This window comes from Podarcis gaigeae, assembly GCF_964106915.1.
Source record: "Podarcis gaigeae genome assembly, chromosome: 11".
Classification (NCBI taxonomy): domain Eukaryota; kingdom Metazoa; phylum Chordata; class Lepidosauria; order Squamata; family Lacertidae; genus Podarcis; species Podarcis gaigeae.
This window is the reverse complement of record NC_139687.1, coordinates 33819366-33836360: the sequence shown is the minus strand read 5'-3', so window position 1 is coordinate 33836360 and position 16995 is coordinate 33819366. Positions and strand designations below refer to the sequence as shown.

The 16995-nt window shown below is 39.7% G+C and overlaps 1 protein-coding gene and 1 long non-coding RNA gene across 12 annotated transcripts in view; one reads left to right on the top strand and one right to left on the bottom strand.

Moving 5' to 3' along the window:
* Positions 1-16995, top strand: part of LOC310827398 — a 793036-nt gene that overhangs the window by 164591 nt on the left and 611450 nt on the right. The window lies entirely within an intron of this gene.
* Positions 1-16995, bottom strand: part of SSBP2 (single stranded DNA binding protein 2) — a 119344-nt gene that overhangs the window by 72065 nt on the left and 30284 nt on the right. For 8 of the 11 annotated variants that reach the window (XM_083703299.1, XM_083703306.1, XM_083703302.1 and 5 more), the window contains exons 2-4: positions 10583-10655; positions 8489-8550; positions 7042-7126 (exon numbers count right to left, since the gene is read on the bottom strand). In XM_083703299.1, the coding sequence (XP_083559425.1) occupies positions 7042-7126; positions 8489-8550; positions 10583-10655 (220 nt within the window). Of the gene's footprint in view, positions 1-7041; positions 7127-8488; positions 8551-10582; positions 10656-12441; positions 12463-14832; positions 14959-16995 lie in introns of those variants that run through there. The other 3 variants (XM_083703309.1, XM_083703301.1, XM_083703303.1) reach the window with 3 other exon arrangements.

The following is a 16995-nucleotide window of genomic DNA, read 5'->3' as shown; positions in this document are numbered from 1 at the left end:
GAATTCAGTTCGGATGATCATCATATCTACTACTGTGGGCAAGAAACCCGCAAAAGAAATGGAGTGGCCCTCATAGTCAAGAAAAGAGTGGTGAAAGCTGTACTGGGATGCAATCTCAAAAATGATAGAATGATTTTGATACGAATCCAAGGCAGACCTTTTAACATCACAGTAATCCAAGTTTATGCACCAACCACTGGTGCTGAAGAAACTGAAATTGACCAATTCTATGAAGACTTACAACACCTTATAGAAATGACACCAAAGAAGGATGTTCTTATCATTATAGGGGATTGGTATGCTAAAGTAGGGAATCAAGAGATAAAAGGAACAACTGGCAAGTTTGGCCTTGGAGTTTAAAATGTAGCAGGGCAAAGGCTAATAGAGTTCTGCCAAGAGAACAAGCTGGTCATCACAAACACTCTTTTCCAACAGCACAAGAGACGACTCTACACATGGACATCACCAGATGGGCAGCATCAAAATCAGATTGATTATATTCTCTGCAGCCAAAGATGGAGAAGCTCTATACAGTCAACAAAAACAAGACCTGGAGCTGACTGTGGCTCAGATCATCAGCTTCTTATAGCAAAATTCAGGCTTAAACTGAAGAAAATAGGAAAAACCGCTGGGCCAATAAGATACAATCTAAGTCAAATTCCTTATGAATACACAGTGTAAGTGAGGAACAGGTTTAAGGATTTAGATTTGGTGGACAGAGTGCCTGAAGAACTATGGATGGAGGCTCGTAACATTATACAGGAGGCAGCAACTAAAACCATCCCAACGAAAAGGAAATGCAAGAAAGCAAAGTGGCTGTCCAACGAGGCCTTACAAATAGCGGGGGAGAGAAGGCAAGCAAAATGCGAGGGAGATAGTGAAATATACAGGAAATTGAATGCAGATTTCCAAAAAATAGCAAGGAGAGACAAGAAGGCCTTCTTAAACGAGCAATGGAAAGAAATAGAGGAAAACAATAGAGTGGGGAAAACCAGAGATCTGTTCAAGAAAATTGGAGATATGAAAGGAACATTTCGTACAAAGATTACCATAATAAAAGACAAAAGTGGAAAGTGGAAAGGACCTAACAGAAGCAGAAGACATCAATAAGAGGTGGCAAGAACACACAGAGTAACTATACCAGAAAGAAATGGATGTCTCGTATACCCCAGATAGTGTGGTTGCTGACCTTGAGCCAGACATCCTGGAGAGTGAAGTCAAATGGGCCTTAGAAAGCACTGCTAATAACAAGGCCAGTGGAAGTGATGATATTCCAGCTGAACTATTTAAAATTTTAAAAGATGATGATGCTGTTAAGGTGCTACACTCAATATGCCAGCAAATTTGGAAAACTCAGCAGTGGCCAGAGGATTGGAGAAGATCAGTCTACATCCCAATCCCCAAGAAGGGCAGTGCAAAAGAATGCTGCAACTACCGCACAATTGCACTCATTTCATACGCTAGCAAGGTTATGCTTAAAATTCTACAAGGCAGGCTTAAGCAGTATGTGGACCGAGAACTCCCAGAAGTGCAAGGGGCAGAGGAACCAGAGACCAAATTGCAAACATGCGCTGGATTATGGAGAAAGCTAGAGTTCCAGAAAGACATCTACTTCTGCTTCATTGACTATGCAAAAGCCTTTGACTGTGTCGACCACAGCAAACTATGGCAAGTTCTTAAAGAAATAGGAGTGCCTGATCACCTCATCTGTCTCCTGAGAAATCTCTATGTGGGACAAGAAGCTACAGTTAGAACTGGATATGGAACAACTGATTGGTTCAAAAGTGGGAAAGGAGTACGACAAGGCTGTATATTGTCTCCCTGCTTATTTAACTTATATGCAGAATTCATCATGCGAAAGGCTGGGCTGGATGAATCCCTAGCTGGAATTAAGATCGCCGGAAGAAATATCAGCAACCTCAGATACGCAGGTGACACAACCTTGATGGCAGAAAGTGAGGAGGAATTAAAGAACCTTCTAATGAAGGTGAAAGAGGAGAGCACAAAATATGGTCTGAAGCTCAACATCAAAAAAATGAAGATCATGGCCACCGGTCCCATCACCTCCTGGCAAATAGAAGGGGAAGAAATGGAGGCAGTGAGAGATTTTATTTTCTTGGGCTCCATGATAACTGCAGATGGTGACAGCAGTCACGAAATTAAAAGACGCCTGCTCCTTGGGAGAAAGGCGATGGCAAACCTAGACAGCATCTTAAAAAGCAGAGACATCACCTTGCCAACAAAGGTCCGTATAGTTAAAGTCATGGTTTTCCCAGTAGTGATGTATGGAAGTGAGAGCTGGACCATAAAGAAGGCTGATCGCCGAAGAATTGATGCTTTTGAATTATGGTGCTGGAGGAGACTCTTGAGAGTCCCATGGACTGCAAGAAGATCAAACGCATCCATTCTTAAGGAAATCAGCCCTGAGTGGTCACTGGAAGGACAGATCATGAAGCTGAGGCTCCAATACTTTGGCCACCTCATGAGAAGAGAAGACTCCCTGGAAAAGACCCTGATGTTGGGAAAGATGGAGGGCACAAGGAGAAGGGGACGACAGAGCACAAGATGGTTGGATAGTGTTCTCGAAGCTACCAGCATGAGTTTGACCAAACTGCGGGAGGCAGTGGAAGACAGAAGTGCCTGCCGTGCTCTGGTCCATGGAGTCACGAAGAGTAGGACACGACTAAACGACTAAACAACAACAGATGCTTCAAGACTGCTGAATATGGGGAAGAACATAATAACACCCCCACCAGGAGAAGCAAAGGAGGAGAGATTGCAGGGAACAACTAAGCAATTTTCATTTGCTTCTGTTATTTGATCCAAAAAGCCAGAGACGTACTGCTCCAGCAACACCACTGGATTTAGTTGAGAGAAAAGAGCACTGTCAAGTGACAGCAGTTATCAAGCAAAGACTAACAGCCACCTTAAGTTACAGGGTTAGGAGCAAAAGAATTTTCCAGGTAGATAAAATGTAAGGAATAAGTAGCCATTCCTCTCAACTCTAAACTACACAAAGGAAACAAACTATAAGACAAAGAAGCACCCACTGTAGTGTACAAGGATTTAAAAACAAAACACTAGGCATTCAAAAAGAAAAAAGTATCCAGTTTTGTTTACATGCTCAATATCCAAGCAACTCTTATTTTAGTAAATCAGGGCAAAATACCACATAGGTGTCTAACTGATTAACTGCAAACTTCTAATTTTATACGAATGTGAAAAGCACATTTCAGCTCCAACAGGGTTCGGGGGGGGGGGGAGGCTGGAATCTAAATTCACATTAAATTACAAGCTTGTCCTACGGGGTCAAATAGCTATGAATACACAATTCCTCTTGGTTTCATGCAGCATCTCCAGAAAATGTTTTGCTTCCAAACAGCAGAAACCACATTTTGCAGCACATCAGTTCATGGAGTTTACACCCCTTAAAATATTTTAACACATTAATACAGTGGTACCTTGGGTTACCGATGCTTCGGGTTACAAACTCCACTAACCAGGAAGTAGTCGCTACAGGTTAAGAACTTTGCCCCAGAATAAGAACAGAAATCATGTGCCAGCGGCATGGCAGCAGCAGGAGGCCCCATTAGCAAAAGCACGCCTCAGGCTAAGAACGGTTTCAGGTTAAGAACAGACCTCCGGAATAAATTATGTTCTTAACCCAAGGTACCACTGTATGTGAATAATGATTATATGGAACGCCCGCCCCTCTGCAGAAATTGTATACCACACAGAATTGCTTCAGATTTATTTCAAACTATAAAAATCTGACAACTTGCAGAAGCATGCATCTTATTTTCAAGACAGTACTGGCTTAATTTTACTTAACATTCTTATATTTGCTATAATATATTTATGTTAATTTTTGAGTAGATGCAGATTTTTAACTTCTCATGATTAACACTATTATTGGGATATTGATATTGACATTGACATCATGTAAGGAAATAAACTGGAAAAATGCAAGGAAGCACCAGGTGCACAGACAAATACATGCAAGGTATAAAGTAATATGTACCCAATGTATTACAAGATGGATATATGGACCCCACCTTTGATGTATAAACAATCAGTTAGCCAGGACTATGGAGAGTAGGGTACTAGGTAATTGAGAGCTTTAAGAAACTGCAGAACATACCAGAGAGTCACGCCCCTCTATTTCTTACTGAAAATGGGTGGCCTGGTCTGGAAATTGGGGGTGGGGTCTGAGTGCTTTAAGGGAAACATGATAGATTTTGCTTGGGGGAGGGGTTAACTGGATGGATTTTATAAGACTGATTTGATATTCCTGTGGAACCAAGGGTGCCTGTATGCTTGCTTCGACCTGCCACCGAACTATTTGTAATTATTATTATTTATTAAATTTGTATACAACCCTATACCCGGAGGTCTCGACTTTGTAACCATAGTTGTAAACTATAACACTAAGTCTCTAATCCTGTCTTCTAACAAAACTCACTCTGTAAAGGCTGGCTTTACACTGCCTGGAAAACACAGAACACAAGTTGGAGATTTCTCATTAATACACATAAGGTAACTAGAATAAGGAATCTTGTACAGTATGTGAATTAGGAAAATAGGCAGCTGTCTTATACTGAACAAGGCCATAGCTTCATCTAGCTCAGTACTGTCTACATTTGGGGTCTCAGACAGGGTTCTGTCCCAGCTCAACCTGGAGATATCAGGAATTGAAGCAGGGACATTCTGTATGCAAAGCAGATGTTCTACACAACTAAGATGTGGACCTTCCCTAAGCTTTTCTCATACATTTTTATAGTATTAATTTAAACCTTTACCCACAGATTATTTATCTGTCCCATACCAGTTCAGGTTACATACACATTAGGGCACTTGATTATCTAAGAAACAAATAGGCAGCATATTTAGATTTGGGGGGAGGGCACTTTGTGATTTCATGCTGCTGCCAAGACTACCCTTTGGCAGTTTTCTTTTCAGACATAACCCACTTCCAGCACATTTTTAAAATTTGTATTGAAGTCAGCACCCACTTATCCAAACATGCAACTTGTTAATAAAGCAGAGATACTCCTTTGCAGTCACCCAGGAGTATGCAAATGTGGAGAGCAACCTAACCAAAGTTAAGCACTGTAAAATTATCTCATGTCTGAGCATATGCTCACTTACAAAAAATCCAAAAGGACTTAAATCACGGCTAGATCACGTCCTTTATATTTCTGATTTATTGCTAACCTACAAGAATTAGGAAAATGCTGACAAATGAAAAAGTGAACAGGTGAAGCCAGAGTGTGGCTTGTGTCAGCCAAAACCAGGCTCATGGCTTATTTCACTCCAAAACACCCCACAAGCAACAAATATTGGTTACTGTTCATTGTGTGTTTGGAAAGATGCAAACCATGAACCCTAACTCAAGTAGTATGATAAGAAAGACTCTGGATTGTTTCATCTGTGCCATTGCAGCAGGAACAGGGAAGACGCACTGTGGGAACTGCTGAGAAGTGTGTGTCATCATGCTGCTTATTCACATGAAACCATAGTTTGTTTTCAAATATGTTTAATGTGACATGTGACCCAGGCCATTCGTGGATAAGCCTGGTCCTATAAAGACCAGATTCTTCAGTAAACACATATTGATACAGCACTTTTGTTTTCATTGAGTCAACAGCACAGTAGACTCTTTCAGAAGATAATGGCTCAGCTTGGACATTTTGCTAAACCATATTTGAGCATGATGAGAACTAAGTGCAAGAATCTGCTGAGAGCAGTTATCCAGAGTTTTGCAGTATTTTGTCAGCAATCTGTGGATGACACACAGTTCAACTTCTCCCTTACATCTGCAGGTGTGACAGTGCATATGCTGGACTTCACCCACTCATGGCCTGGCTGACATGTCGCTATGGCAGGGGTGGATTTAGGGGAGTGCAAGCCGTTTACCTGCATGGGGAGCCAAACCAAGAATGGTTCAGCACCGCAACAGTGATGTGGAACGGAGTGCAGAGGGGGAGGGGAAACCACTGAATTTTGGAGTCATATGGGGCACCGCTGAATTTGAAAGCCCAAAGTCTGCCACTGCACTATAGTTTAGCGTGCCATCTGAAAGTGGCTATTACCACTTTCAGTGGTAAGCAGAGAAGAGAAGAGAGAATACAAGGCATGAAAAAGGCATGAAAAAATAGTTTTGTGAATTAGTATTTAGTTTATACAATTAACTAATCCTTTTACCGATCAAATCCTCCAACTTTGAACATATAAACTATATCAAAGCAGTATTTATATTTTCTACGCATTATCACAGCTGAAACCAATTTACAACATGACAGTGACATTTTCAGAGATAAATAAAAGCCTAAGCATACTTGCTTACAACCACACCTATCAAAATTCAGATATTTTACTTTAATCATGTATTCTAGACTACCACCAAGTCTAAGATAAAGCAATCGCCCAACAGCCTCATCTTAAAGCTAGGGGGTGATATCTTGGGGCTGTCTTGTGCTGAAGACCTGTTTCCTAGCTTCCATCCATTTAAAAACATCCATTTAAAAACTATGCTCAAGTTGCTAGCTAGTAGCACCCAAACCATTTCTTAAAGCTTGCATAAGTAGACCACTAACAGATTTGCATATGCTTCTATCTATTGCTTTTGGCTTTTCCCCATGAACTATTTTTTCCTCGTTAGTTACCTTCAGACAATAGTGACGTTGGTTAATAATTATAGCCTTAGATAATTTTGCTCTTGCCTACAGATCTGCTCTTGCTTACGCTTCCCACTCTTCTCTGCTGATGCCAAACATATTCAGTTTAGGAAGGTATGACCACTTTGACTTTAACCATAGGGCTCATATCTGGAAGGTTTTTGTAAGGATGAACCCTTGCTAACCTACATAAAATAAACTCTTTCACAGCAACGGTAAGTTTCCCTTCCTCTATGTATCACAGGAACTGAAGAACTTGGCAAAAGAAACCTCTCCTAAATCCTGGGAAAGTGGCACATACTTTGCAGATTCTACCTGTGAACAAACCAATAGGCAAAACAGAGTCAATAAGCATAAAACTTACATAGTCATGAAAGGCTTTAGCTTCACTTGAGTGTTCACATGTTTCACGTCTTTCTGGAGCTGCGCAATAGAGATCCCAAAACACACTAAAAAGGGGGGGGGGGACAAAAAAGCATTGTAATACTTTACATGTATTTCAGGTGTATGATCCCAAACATATGCACAAATTATTATGGCAATTACAGTACTGATTACCATCTCTCTTCATGCTTTCCGATGTTTTGTGCGGCATCAGCATTCTGGCATTACAAACTGCTGAAGTTCTGCAAATTTAAAGAGCACTAAAGACTAAACTGACTATTACACAGACTAAACAACATCTATACATTTTACTTATTATTTTGGTGTGCTGTATGAAGAATATCCAAATTATATATTTTGTGATTTAAGCATGAAGAAAAGATTTCAGAACTCTCGTGGGTAACATGAAAATCTAACAACAAGTGAAGTTGGTTTTGCTGCATTTTTTAGGAGCACCTATTCTAAAAGCAAACAATCAATCTAGAGCTTAAAACAACATCAGAAAAAGCTTTAAATACATTTAAAAGCTCATGAACAATTTTCCAGCCTGAGCCTCCAGGGTGCACATGTATTCTCTTGCAAAACTTTCATATAAGGGACAGAAAGGGAGAAGAGTGAGCTGGCGGAAGAGGAAGGATAAAAATCTATTACTTTACTCCAGTGTTTATTTACATTGTAAATATTACAGATTGTAAACATTTAAAATTATGTTTTTATTTAAAAAATAAAATAAAAGAAGGACTATGTAAACCAAGCTAGCATACAGTATACAAATGCATGCAATTATTTTAAATTCTGCAGAGTTAAAGGAACCACAGTCTGATCGCTTCCATCAGAAACGGGACCAAGGCCTCTGGCAGCAGGTCCATGCAGGGCTCATCAGGCCTGGGGCGGGAGTCTTGCTAAAATAAAGTTATGAACTAAAACAGAAAAGCAGCTAGTCCCAGGTGGGGCCCGGAGCCAGCCTAGCCCTCCAAGGCTCGGGGCAAGTGTATCCGGCTGCCTGTCCCCCCGCAAGGCCTCTGCATGGACCTGTCTTGGAAATTGCTCCCCCTGCCTTCTAGGGAGAACATCATGGCAAGGGGGAGACCTACCCGAGCCCAGCCAGCAGACAGAGAACTAGCAGCTGCAGGGGCCTTCCTCAACCTCCCAGTCAGAAAAAGACACTCTGCAAGCTACCCTTGGACTTCAGAAGCATACAAACAACTAGTAACCAAGTAAAGGTGTGTTTTTTTCTAGCTTGGGGGTGTGGGTGGGGAAACCCAGAGAAAGAGACACCATATTGGAAAACCTGAACATTACTCTTTCCGAAAAAGAAATTAAGAGTAGATTCTAGTTATTTTTAATGAAAATAAGATTTTGTACATTAACACTTTAATAAACATGAAACAAACAAAGTAGTCTTTTTAAAAACTTGAAATACTTACCACCACCAAGAGTGTAAGAATCCTGGGGGCTCGCCCAATGTGATATTTTTTTCCCATCTTATCTAAAACCAGCATAAATAGTGATTAGAATTTTTTTTTATCTAGACAAAATATAAACAACAGAATACAGCAAAATTCCCCCAATTAATCAAAAATTCTGAGACAAATAGGCTGGTCTTCACCTGGTTCCCAAAAGTTTATAATGTTGGCACCAGTTGTGCCTCCTTAGGGAGGGCATCACTGCAGAAAAGGCCCTCTTCTTTGTGAAAGCCCAGTGCACCTCTACTAAAGAGGCTCTTTGGAGCACGGCCTCTACAGGCAATCTTAAGGCACTGTTATGCATTGTACAAAATATGGTTTCCTTTTGTTTGTTTTGTACCTACTAGTGATCAATGACATTGCAAGAACAAGAGATTCTCAATAACCTATCTACCCACCTTCTCCGTGCTAGTCATTATCAGTCACCTGAAGCTTGAATTAAAGACCAAATCTCACCCGAACCACAAAATGAATGAGGAAAGCTAAAGCTGGAAATAACAACATCCTGCTGATCTCACAGATTAGCCACCTTTCTTCTTACTATAGTACATATTAGTTAAAAAGGCCTCTTTCCCTTCTGACTAGAAGCAGATACATTTTTCTTCTAGCAAAAAGATCCACATGCTGAAGTTCACAGTCCCTAGCTTAAACTCAATGCCAATTTGTCTCTTTCATGGTACTGGTGTTTTGGGATAATTTATTGAAACCATTGCTATTCTGTAATATATTTTTCTGTCTGCTATGCTGGATAGCCACATTAGTGAAAAGAAAATATTGAAAGATGTGGCCTAAATATGCACCTTACACACAAAAAACCACCATTCTCCATTATCCTTAAAATAACATCTACCGTATATTCAGTGTTTTAATAAAACTCAAGTTTAATTAATCGATAGAAAGATGAATCAGCTGACAGCCGTAACTACTATGGATAATTTTCTAAAAGTTTACTGAAAGGTGCCAAAACAGACACCTTCAAAAGGTCTATTGTTCCCAATGGCCAATGACATCAAGTATCAGGTAAAGGAAAATTGCACTCCAATACATGAGCCAATGTGCTGCTATCCTTCAAAATTTACACTTCTCTTAATTTTGTGGTGCAGCTTTCCAATCCAAGACTTGTACATTATTTTCAATAATATACCTACGGAAATGCACTATAGTAGAGAAAATTCCATTCATAAATGTGTATATTAAGAGAAGCATACACAAAATGTTTTAACATTTTTATTTGGATTTTTTTTTTAATTGCCAACTGATACTGAAATGGAACAAACTGAACTGAAGGCTGAAAATGTTAGAAACTGAAACAGACACATTTGTTTACCCCCAGAGGGGACTCCAGAGGAAACAGAAAATATTCATAGAAATAAATGGACCACTCCAATATAGAACTGCATAATTAGTTAACGATATGCACATATATTCATGTTGAAAACCTGTGTTATTCTGTTGTGTTACTTGTGTTATTCATGAATTTTATGAACAGAAGCAGATAGCCATTTCCTTCAAAGGCTGAATTTTTAATAAATGTATACATTGCTTCTCTCTTCAAAAAGTCTTGAAGCAATTTACAATACTGTGAAGTTTATGCTACTAAGGGCATAGCAAGAAAAGCACAGGAAAATCTTATCTAGTTGTTAATGTGGCTATACAATACTTGAATCCTTTTCTAAAAAAATCTTTTTTGCTTCAAACCAACTCATTTAAATAAGCGATGACCTCTGGCAAGTAAAGCTTGCCTCCAGGAAATGGTCCTGGTATCAAGTAAGAGGGAACAGAAGAAAGCAACAACCACACACAGCTGCTTTTTTCCAGATGAAGAAAAATGACTGTGGCTGCTGCATGTTCACCCTCACCTTCATGGTAGTTGTCCTTAAAGAGTGAAGGAGTACACACCAGACATCAGTTAGAGTGGAGTGAACTCGTATAAGTGGACAAAACAACAGCTCATAATACTGTATACTGAATTCACAAGACTAGCCTGAATCCTATCCATCAAGTGAAACTGGCTATCTAGAATTCTGAAAGGCATAAAAATGATAGGAAACATACCTCTGATAAAAACGTCTGCGCTGATTTTTGTGCTCCTACATGGAGCAGATATTCATATACATACAGTGCTAACCTGAAAGGGAAAAAACAACATTCACTATAGAAACAAAACTCTAAACTGCAAGATCATGCACAACTTTCTAGACTGAATGATGCATTAAATCAGAAAAAGAAATGAACTAAAAAGCAGTTTGCTTAATCTACATTTCCAACTTTTCCCAACTATATATGTGAGCACCATCAAAGCAAAGTTTAAAATGTTACTATACAAAAAACTGAGTCTGTCAATATTTTATTATCTTGGACATATGCCCAGTCAGCTCATAACAGTTCAGCTACTATTAATCTATATTTATCCACACACGCTATGCTTACAGTAAACAATACAATGCATCTATAATTATACCAGTACAGAACATTGCTAAACAAAATACCTAAACATTAAATCTTCTGAATTTTTAACACTTTTCACTCCGTGTTTCAGCTTGCAACATGAACAACCCAGAGTTATTCAGAACTAACCAACCTGAGCTCTTGTTCAGTAATGAAGCACCAGAAAATGGGAGTAGGGGGCAAAATATAGTGCGAGCAGAGTTATCTCACATAGTAGAATCAGCCTCAAAAAGAAAACTCTCTATGTTGCACCTCCTTGGTTTCCTACTTAAAAGCTTTACCAAAGTACACAGTAGTGGGTTAGCTGATTTGACTCAGTGGCCGAGTTCATATAAAACAAAGTGTTAGAAATACAAGCTGGTATGAGCCTCAGACTCACTTGCAACACAAGAATAAAAGGTTTCACTCCTGGTTTTTGCTCTAAGCTGATAGGTCCATTTGATTACAAGCCTCCCAGCAACCTGCCGTGGCCAAAGGAGGATGGAATGTCATCTCCCAACCTATTGTGCAGGACCAGAAGTTTGCCCTGGGCTCAGACTGCAGTCATGCCAGGTGACAATCGGCACTCACTATCATCCAGAAATTAAAAAATTGTCCAGTAGCACCTTGGAAACCAACTAAGTTTCTTCTTGGTATAAGCTTTCATGTGCAAGAACACTTCTTCAGATACACCCTGAAAAAGTGTGCATGCACACGAAAGCTTATACCAAGAAGAAACTTAGTTGGTTTCCAAGGTGCTACTGGACATTTTTTTTAAAAAAATTCTATATTTCGACTGTGTCAGACCAACACGGCTACCTAACTGAATCTAGATCCAAAAATAAGTGGCCCTTATGTTCAAGCCAGAGTTTCCCAAAATCAGACAAAACAGAAAACTGAGTTTAGAACCAACAAGAATTAAATCTTTAAAATATTTCCTCATGCATGAGTCCAAGTCTCCTGTTTGTTATAAGAAACCATAGTCTATCATTACATCTGAACCAGGTTGTCGGGTATAAAGGCAATTTAGTATGCTGTTCATTAATCCTAAGCGTGTTCATTCTGAAGTAGGCTCCACTGATTTTGTTTTTTGTTTTTCCCAAAAGTGATAAAAGTTTACAACCCCACAGTGCACTGTAATAATTTTTACAATTTTGCAGTCAACAAACAGGAAAAATGAATAGCATGAAGTAAGGTATATAATGTGATAGCAGAATAAATAATCATAACCATAGCCATTCGTATCAGTAAACCGAGTTATATAAAATAGAATGGATAAAAGAAATTGTGGCTAATCAATAAAGAATATTGTTGATCCTAGCATTCCATTAAGAAATGAACATGCTCCATTTTATTGTTTTCCCTCTCTAGCTTTTATCACAATTGTGAGTTTGCCCATATTAGCCATATTCTTATACACCACTCACTGATAAGAGGGTGGATTAATCTTCTTCCATCTGTAATTAACAACTATATGGGTTACTTACCATCTGTACATCATCTGGTAGAGATTTCAGAAGAATGCATGTCCAAGTATTTACACTAAGTATGCAGTATTCTAGTTTAAGTTATAATACAGTCAACTTGCAACTTGCGTGTGGGCTGTGTTCCAGGGATTGCGCGTAAAACCTAAATCACATATAGTCAAAACAACCCCAGAACCATGCCCACCCCATGAGCATCCCTACCTTTCTTAAGTCAGCCCCCTGAGCAAGCCTTGCCCCCCATGCAAATCAGATAGTTTTTGAGCTTTCTGCCTTGCTTACTGGGCTATAGGAGGCAAGTTCTCACGGGGCCATTCAAGATCTCATGAGAGTGTACCAGAGCCTAAAAAGCAAGGCGGAGAGCTTAAAAGCTCTTTCTGCACTGGGAGAACTTGACATGGAAAGAGCTTTAAAGCTCTCCACTTTGTGAGCGCTTAATTTGTGCAATTTCAGCCACCAAGCACGTAAAGCTGAGATCGTGCAAGTTAAATGTGCATAAGTTGGGGGTCGACTGTATGTCGACCAGATTATTACAAGCTGCATACTCTTTTCCATGGGAGGGGAGGAATTGCTATGAAACAAGATTTCTGATCCTAATAGATGTACCTTAGCTTACTTCATTCTACATAGCCACTTTGAATGAGTAAGGAACAATCTACAAAAGAAAATTAGGCCTGATGAAAACGTTGACATCTTTCCTTGGCAGAATGTCATTTATCCCTATTCACAACTTCTTGGCAGATATCAAGAAATCTGTTTTTCCTTTAACATGGCGGTGCACGTCTTAACTTGTCATGGAATGAAGTAACTGAATTATAGTTAGAGGGCAAACTGCAGACAGGTAACATACATTATAGGGCTAAAATGGAATTTAAAAGACCACACAAGGGTGGTGCTTGCCAAGCATTGTTGCTTCCTAGGCTGATAAAAGAAAATACCAACACAGTTTTCGCATTTTTTGAATTTAAAGTGTCACGGGGAAAGCAAGACAAAAGTTATTCCCTGGTGAAATATTGAGCAGTTAAAGTTAAGGTAGCCAAATAAAAGACACACACAATCGTTACCCTATTAAGAATGATCTGGGAGGAAAAACACTAAAAGTAAAAAGTATTTCTGCTGATTTTTACAGCAATCAGAAAAACCAGGGTGAAAAGGTGTTGCAGGACAGGTGAGAGATTTCTGGGCAAGGAAAGGTTAAAAAGTGCCTCCTTCCCTGGCAAAAAGTTCCAAAATGTTAAGCTACAAAATGTTTTAAACTTCTGGTTTTATCCATTTTAAAGGGCAGGCTCAACCTAATGAACCCCATCAGCGGAAGCCCTCTGCAAGAAACAAAATGGCCATTTCTCCTCCTAAGCCCCCAAAATTGGTTCTGGGGGTATCAGGAGAACCCACAGAACAGCACAAAAAAGGAGGGAGATCAATCCACCTGTCAAGCTGATGGCTTGCGCAGATGGAAAATTTATAATAGCACAATGCTGAATACTGGCATATGAAGTTATTGAATATATACAAAAGTAACTTAGTGTCCACAAATAGGTTCTTGTTTGTTTGTTTTTAAATGCAGATCTACACATAAGACTTGCAGACCAACAAATATGAATTAATTACATCCGCTTATGCTAGCAAATGTTTTAACAAGTTCACCAACTGATAGCAAAGCATTTCAAGGCAGCTATCAAGGCATTTCCATTTTAAGCATTTGCTGCAGAAGTTCTTTGTACAAACTATCATTTTCTTAAGTCAAGTGTGAAAAACATGGTCTTTCAGCTATCTACTTTTTATTATTTCCATCAGTGGAGGCTGGGTGGTGTATTTGGGTAAAAGGGGCACTGCCCCTTCAACCTCAGTCCGATCTCAAATTGCCGCCCCCCCCCCCGGTCTAATTCAAGGCGTAGATCCGACAAAACTAAAATTAGTTGACTCTGACCTCACCTGTCATTGACTCTGGCTCCACCTATTTAGTAGTTTATTTCATCACAACAGTGACCTATAACAGCTTACCAATCCCAGTGGGCAAGAGCCACCCCTGCTTTCCAATCAATTTATGAAACTACAGACTACCTAGCAGTATGAGAGCAGATGGTTGATGCAAATTATTCAAACAAAAAAAACTAGTTTTTCCAGCTATACAGCTACTTGAATCTTGCTAAGTTTGTGCATTTCTTCTTGCCTCCTTCAGCTTTAAATTTTGTTCCCACAAAACAAAGACACAGTTTCATGCAGTTTTTAAAGAGGGATAAAACTTTGGTGATTCAGGTCTATCTATTATTCAGTACCTAAAAATACTACAATACAAATATATTTTCAAGGACTGATTTACTGAATAAGAGATGCTCATCAGGCAACATTAAGTAAGAGCCATTAACTGAAAGCCAGGAAGAGCAACATACATACCTAAGGCTGTGAATACAAATAAGGACATGGGATGCTGATGAATCCAGCCTGAAAACTGACTCTGATAAAGGATATTGCTAGTGCACTCAAGCCAACACTGGGAAGGACACCAAAGAGCTTCAAACACTAACAAAGAATAAACCACTTTAGTTAATAGTGTCATAAATTAAAATTAAATAGGATACAGCATCATCAAATAAGGGGATAAAAAATACTGAGGATGCTCTGTATTTCTGAAATAGAATCCATGAGGATCTGAAAACTGCAGTTGTTTATGATGGAGGCAGAGTTGACCTGGCCAGCTCACTTTCCAGTCTAGCCTTAGGTGCCTTCCCAGGAACAAGGAGCACTTCAATGACAGGATGTGGTGCTGCTGTCAAGTCAGGGGGCTCTAATATGGTGGTTGGGGCAACCAAGGCAGGACAATCCATTAGGACACATCTAGATCAGCAGCTTCAAGGCTGCTGGGCTCCTCTCCAGGATCCAATTCTGCTCCCTTGTCTCATTTCTCCTACCCCTCTGACTAGATATCACCACCCAACTTATAACACACATAGATGTACCACATCTCTTGGTTCAGTACCAATTCAACTGAACTACATTGGTATGTGCTTTAGAGGAAGTCACTTTCACAACTATTATCTCTTAACTTGCCCAATTAACAGGCTGATAAATCAGGCATGTCAGTTGCCTATTCCCTCCTCCATGCTTTGCAGGTGTGCAAGTGAGAGGCGAGTAACCCATTCCCCTTTGGCTCATATGCTTCATCTTCCTTCCTCTTCTATCGTTCCCTTCACCCTGCCAGGGGATTTGAGACTGGGGGAATGTAGTATTCGAGCCTCCTCCCCCCCCCCCTTTACAATCAAGCAGTATATAAAATTTATGGGGGGAACAGAATAAATAATAGTCTGGCATGCTTACATGACATGATTGGGAGGAGCGAGCAAGAATAGACGCAACATAAAAGAATAAAGAGCCTACTACGTCCTTGGGCAGGTCTCTAGGGGCGAGCAGAAGAATGACCTACATTTATCCAGAGCCAACAATCACCACTGGCTGCAACACAAAAGGCTTTCCCCCCTTTTCTGAGTTATCAAGCAAACACAATGTGCAGCTTGATCAAACATGAGTGGGATTGCAGATTGGGTGGAATATAGTCAATTTCACTCAGAGTAGACCCATTGAAATTAATAAGCATAATCAGTCATGCTGAAATTCTTGTTGTGGGAGCCCTGGTTTTTCTGCTCATCTGAAATAGTGAGGAAACAATATTTTTCTAATATTTATTTATGTTTTTATTAAAGTGGGATGGGTCTAAAACTGACTATGAAGGAAGGAATTATTTTCAGGGTGAAACCAGCTACATCTTGGATTAATTTCTTTTGATGTACCAATCATTTTGACCTTTCTTACTATCTTTCCTGCAAACATACACCCTTCACCATCAAGTTTTTAAATACGGCATTTGTTTAGTACATTTATATCCAAGGTGGCGTGAATGGAGTTCCTAAATGGGTTTGATCCATGAATTTTAGTGGGTTTACTCTGAGTGAAAGTTAGTTGAAACCACCCAGCATATCTATTTACTTAAAAACAGCAGAGTATACAGTCTTTTCTGGGCAACTGCTACAAAGCGGCTTCCCACTTTGGGGCACGTTTTGCTTTTTAACGAACATGTCTTTCTCATTAAGGAATAAACTTCTGTCTCAATAACTGTGACATATGTTCACTAGGGGTTCAGGAACTGGCAGTCTTCCAACTCCCAACTACTCCCCTGAAAATGATCAGAGAAAATGAAATAAGGAATGATAGTAATATCCACAATCTCCTTTACATATTCTACTAACCCCAAACTGAACTTCCTCAATCCCATCATGGTTTAAAGCAGGAATGGGGAACCTTTTTGGCCCTGAGGGACACAGGCAGTGGTGGACAGTGGGTCAATAGCTACAGTCAGGCACACATGATCTCTGCACCATCTCACTACACATTTTAACATTTCCTCCCACGTGCAGCCAAGATTGCTGTCTACAGCAATCTTGGCTGGATTGGAAGCATTGGTGGGAAAGATTAAACTACCTCCCCGAACACTCTCAATGACCCAAAGATTGCTATCCTCTTATCTGCTCTGCATGCACTTTTAATTTTTACTTAACTCTACTG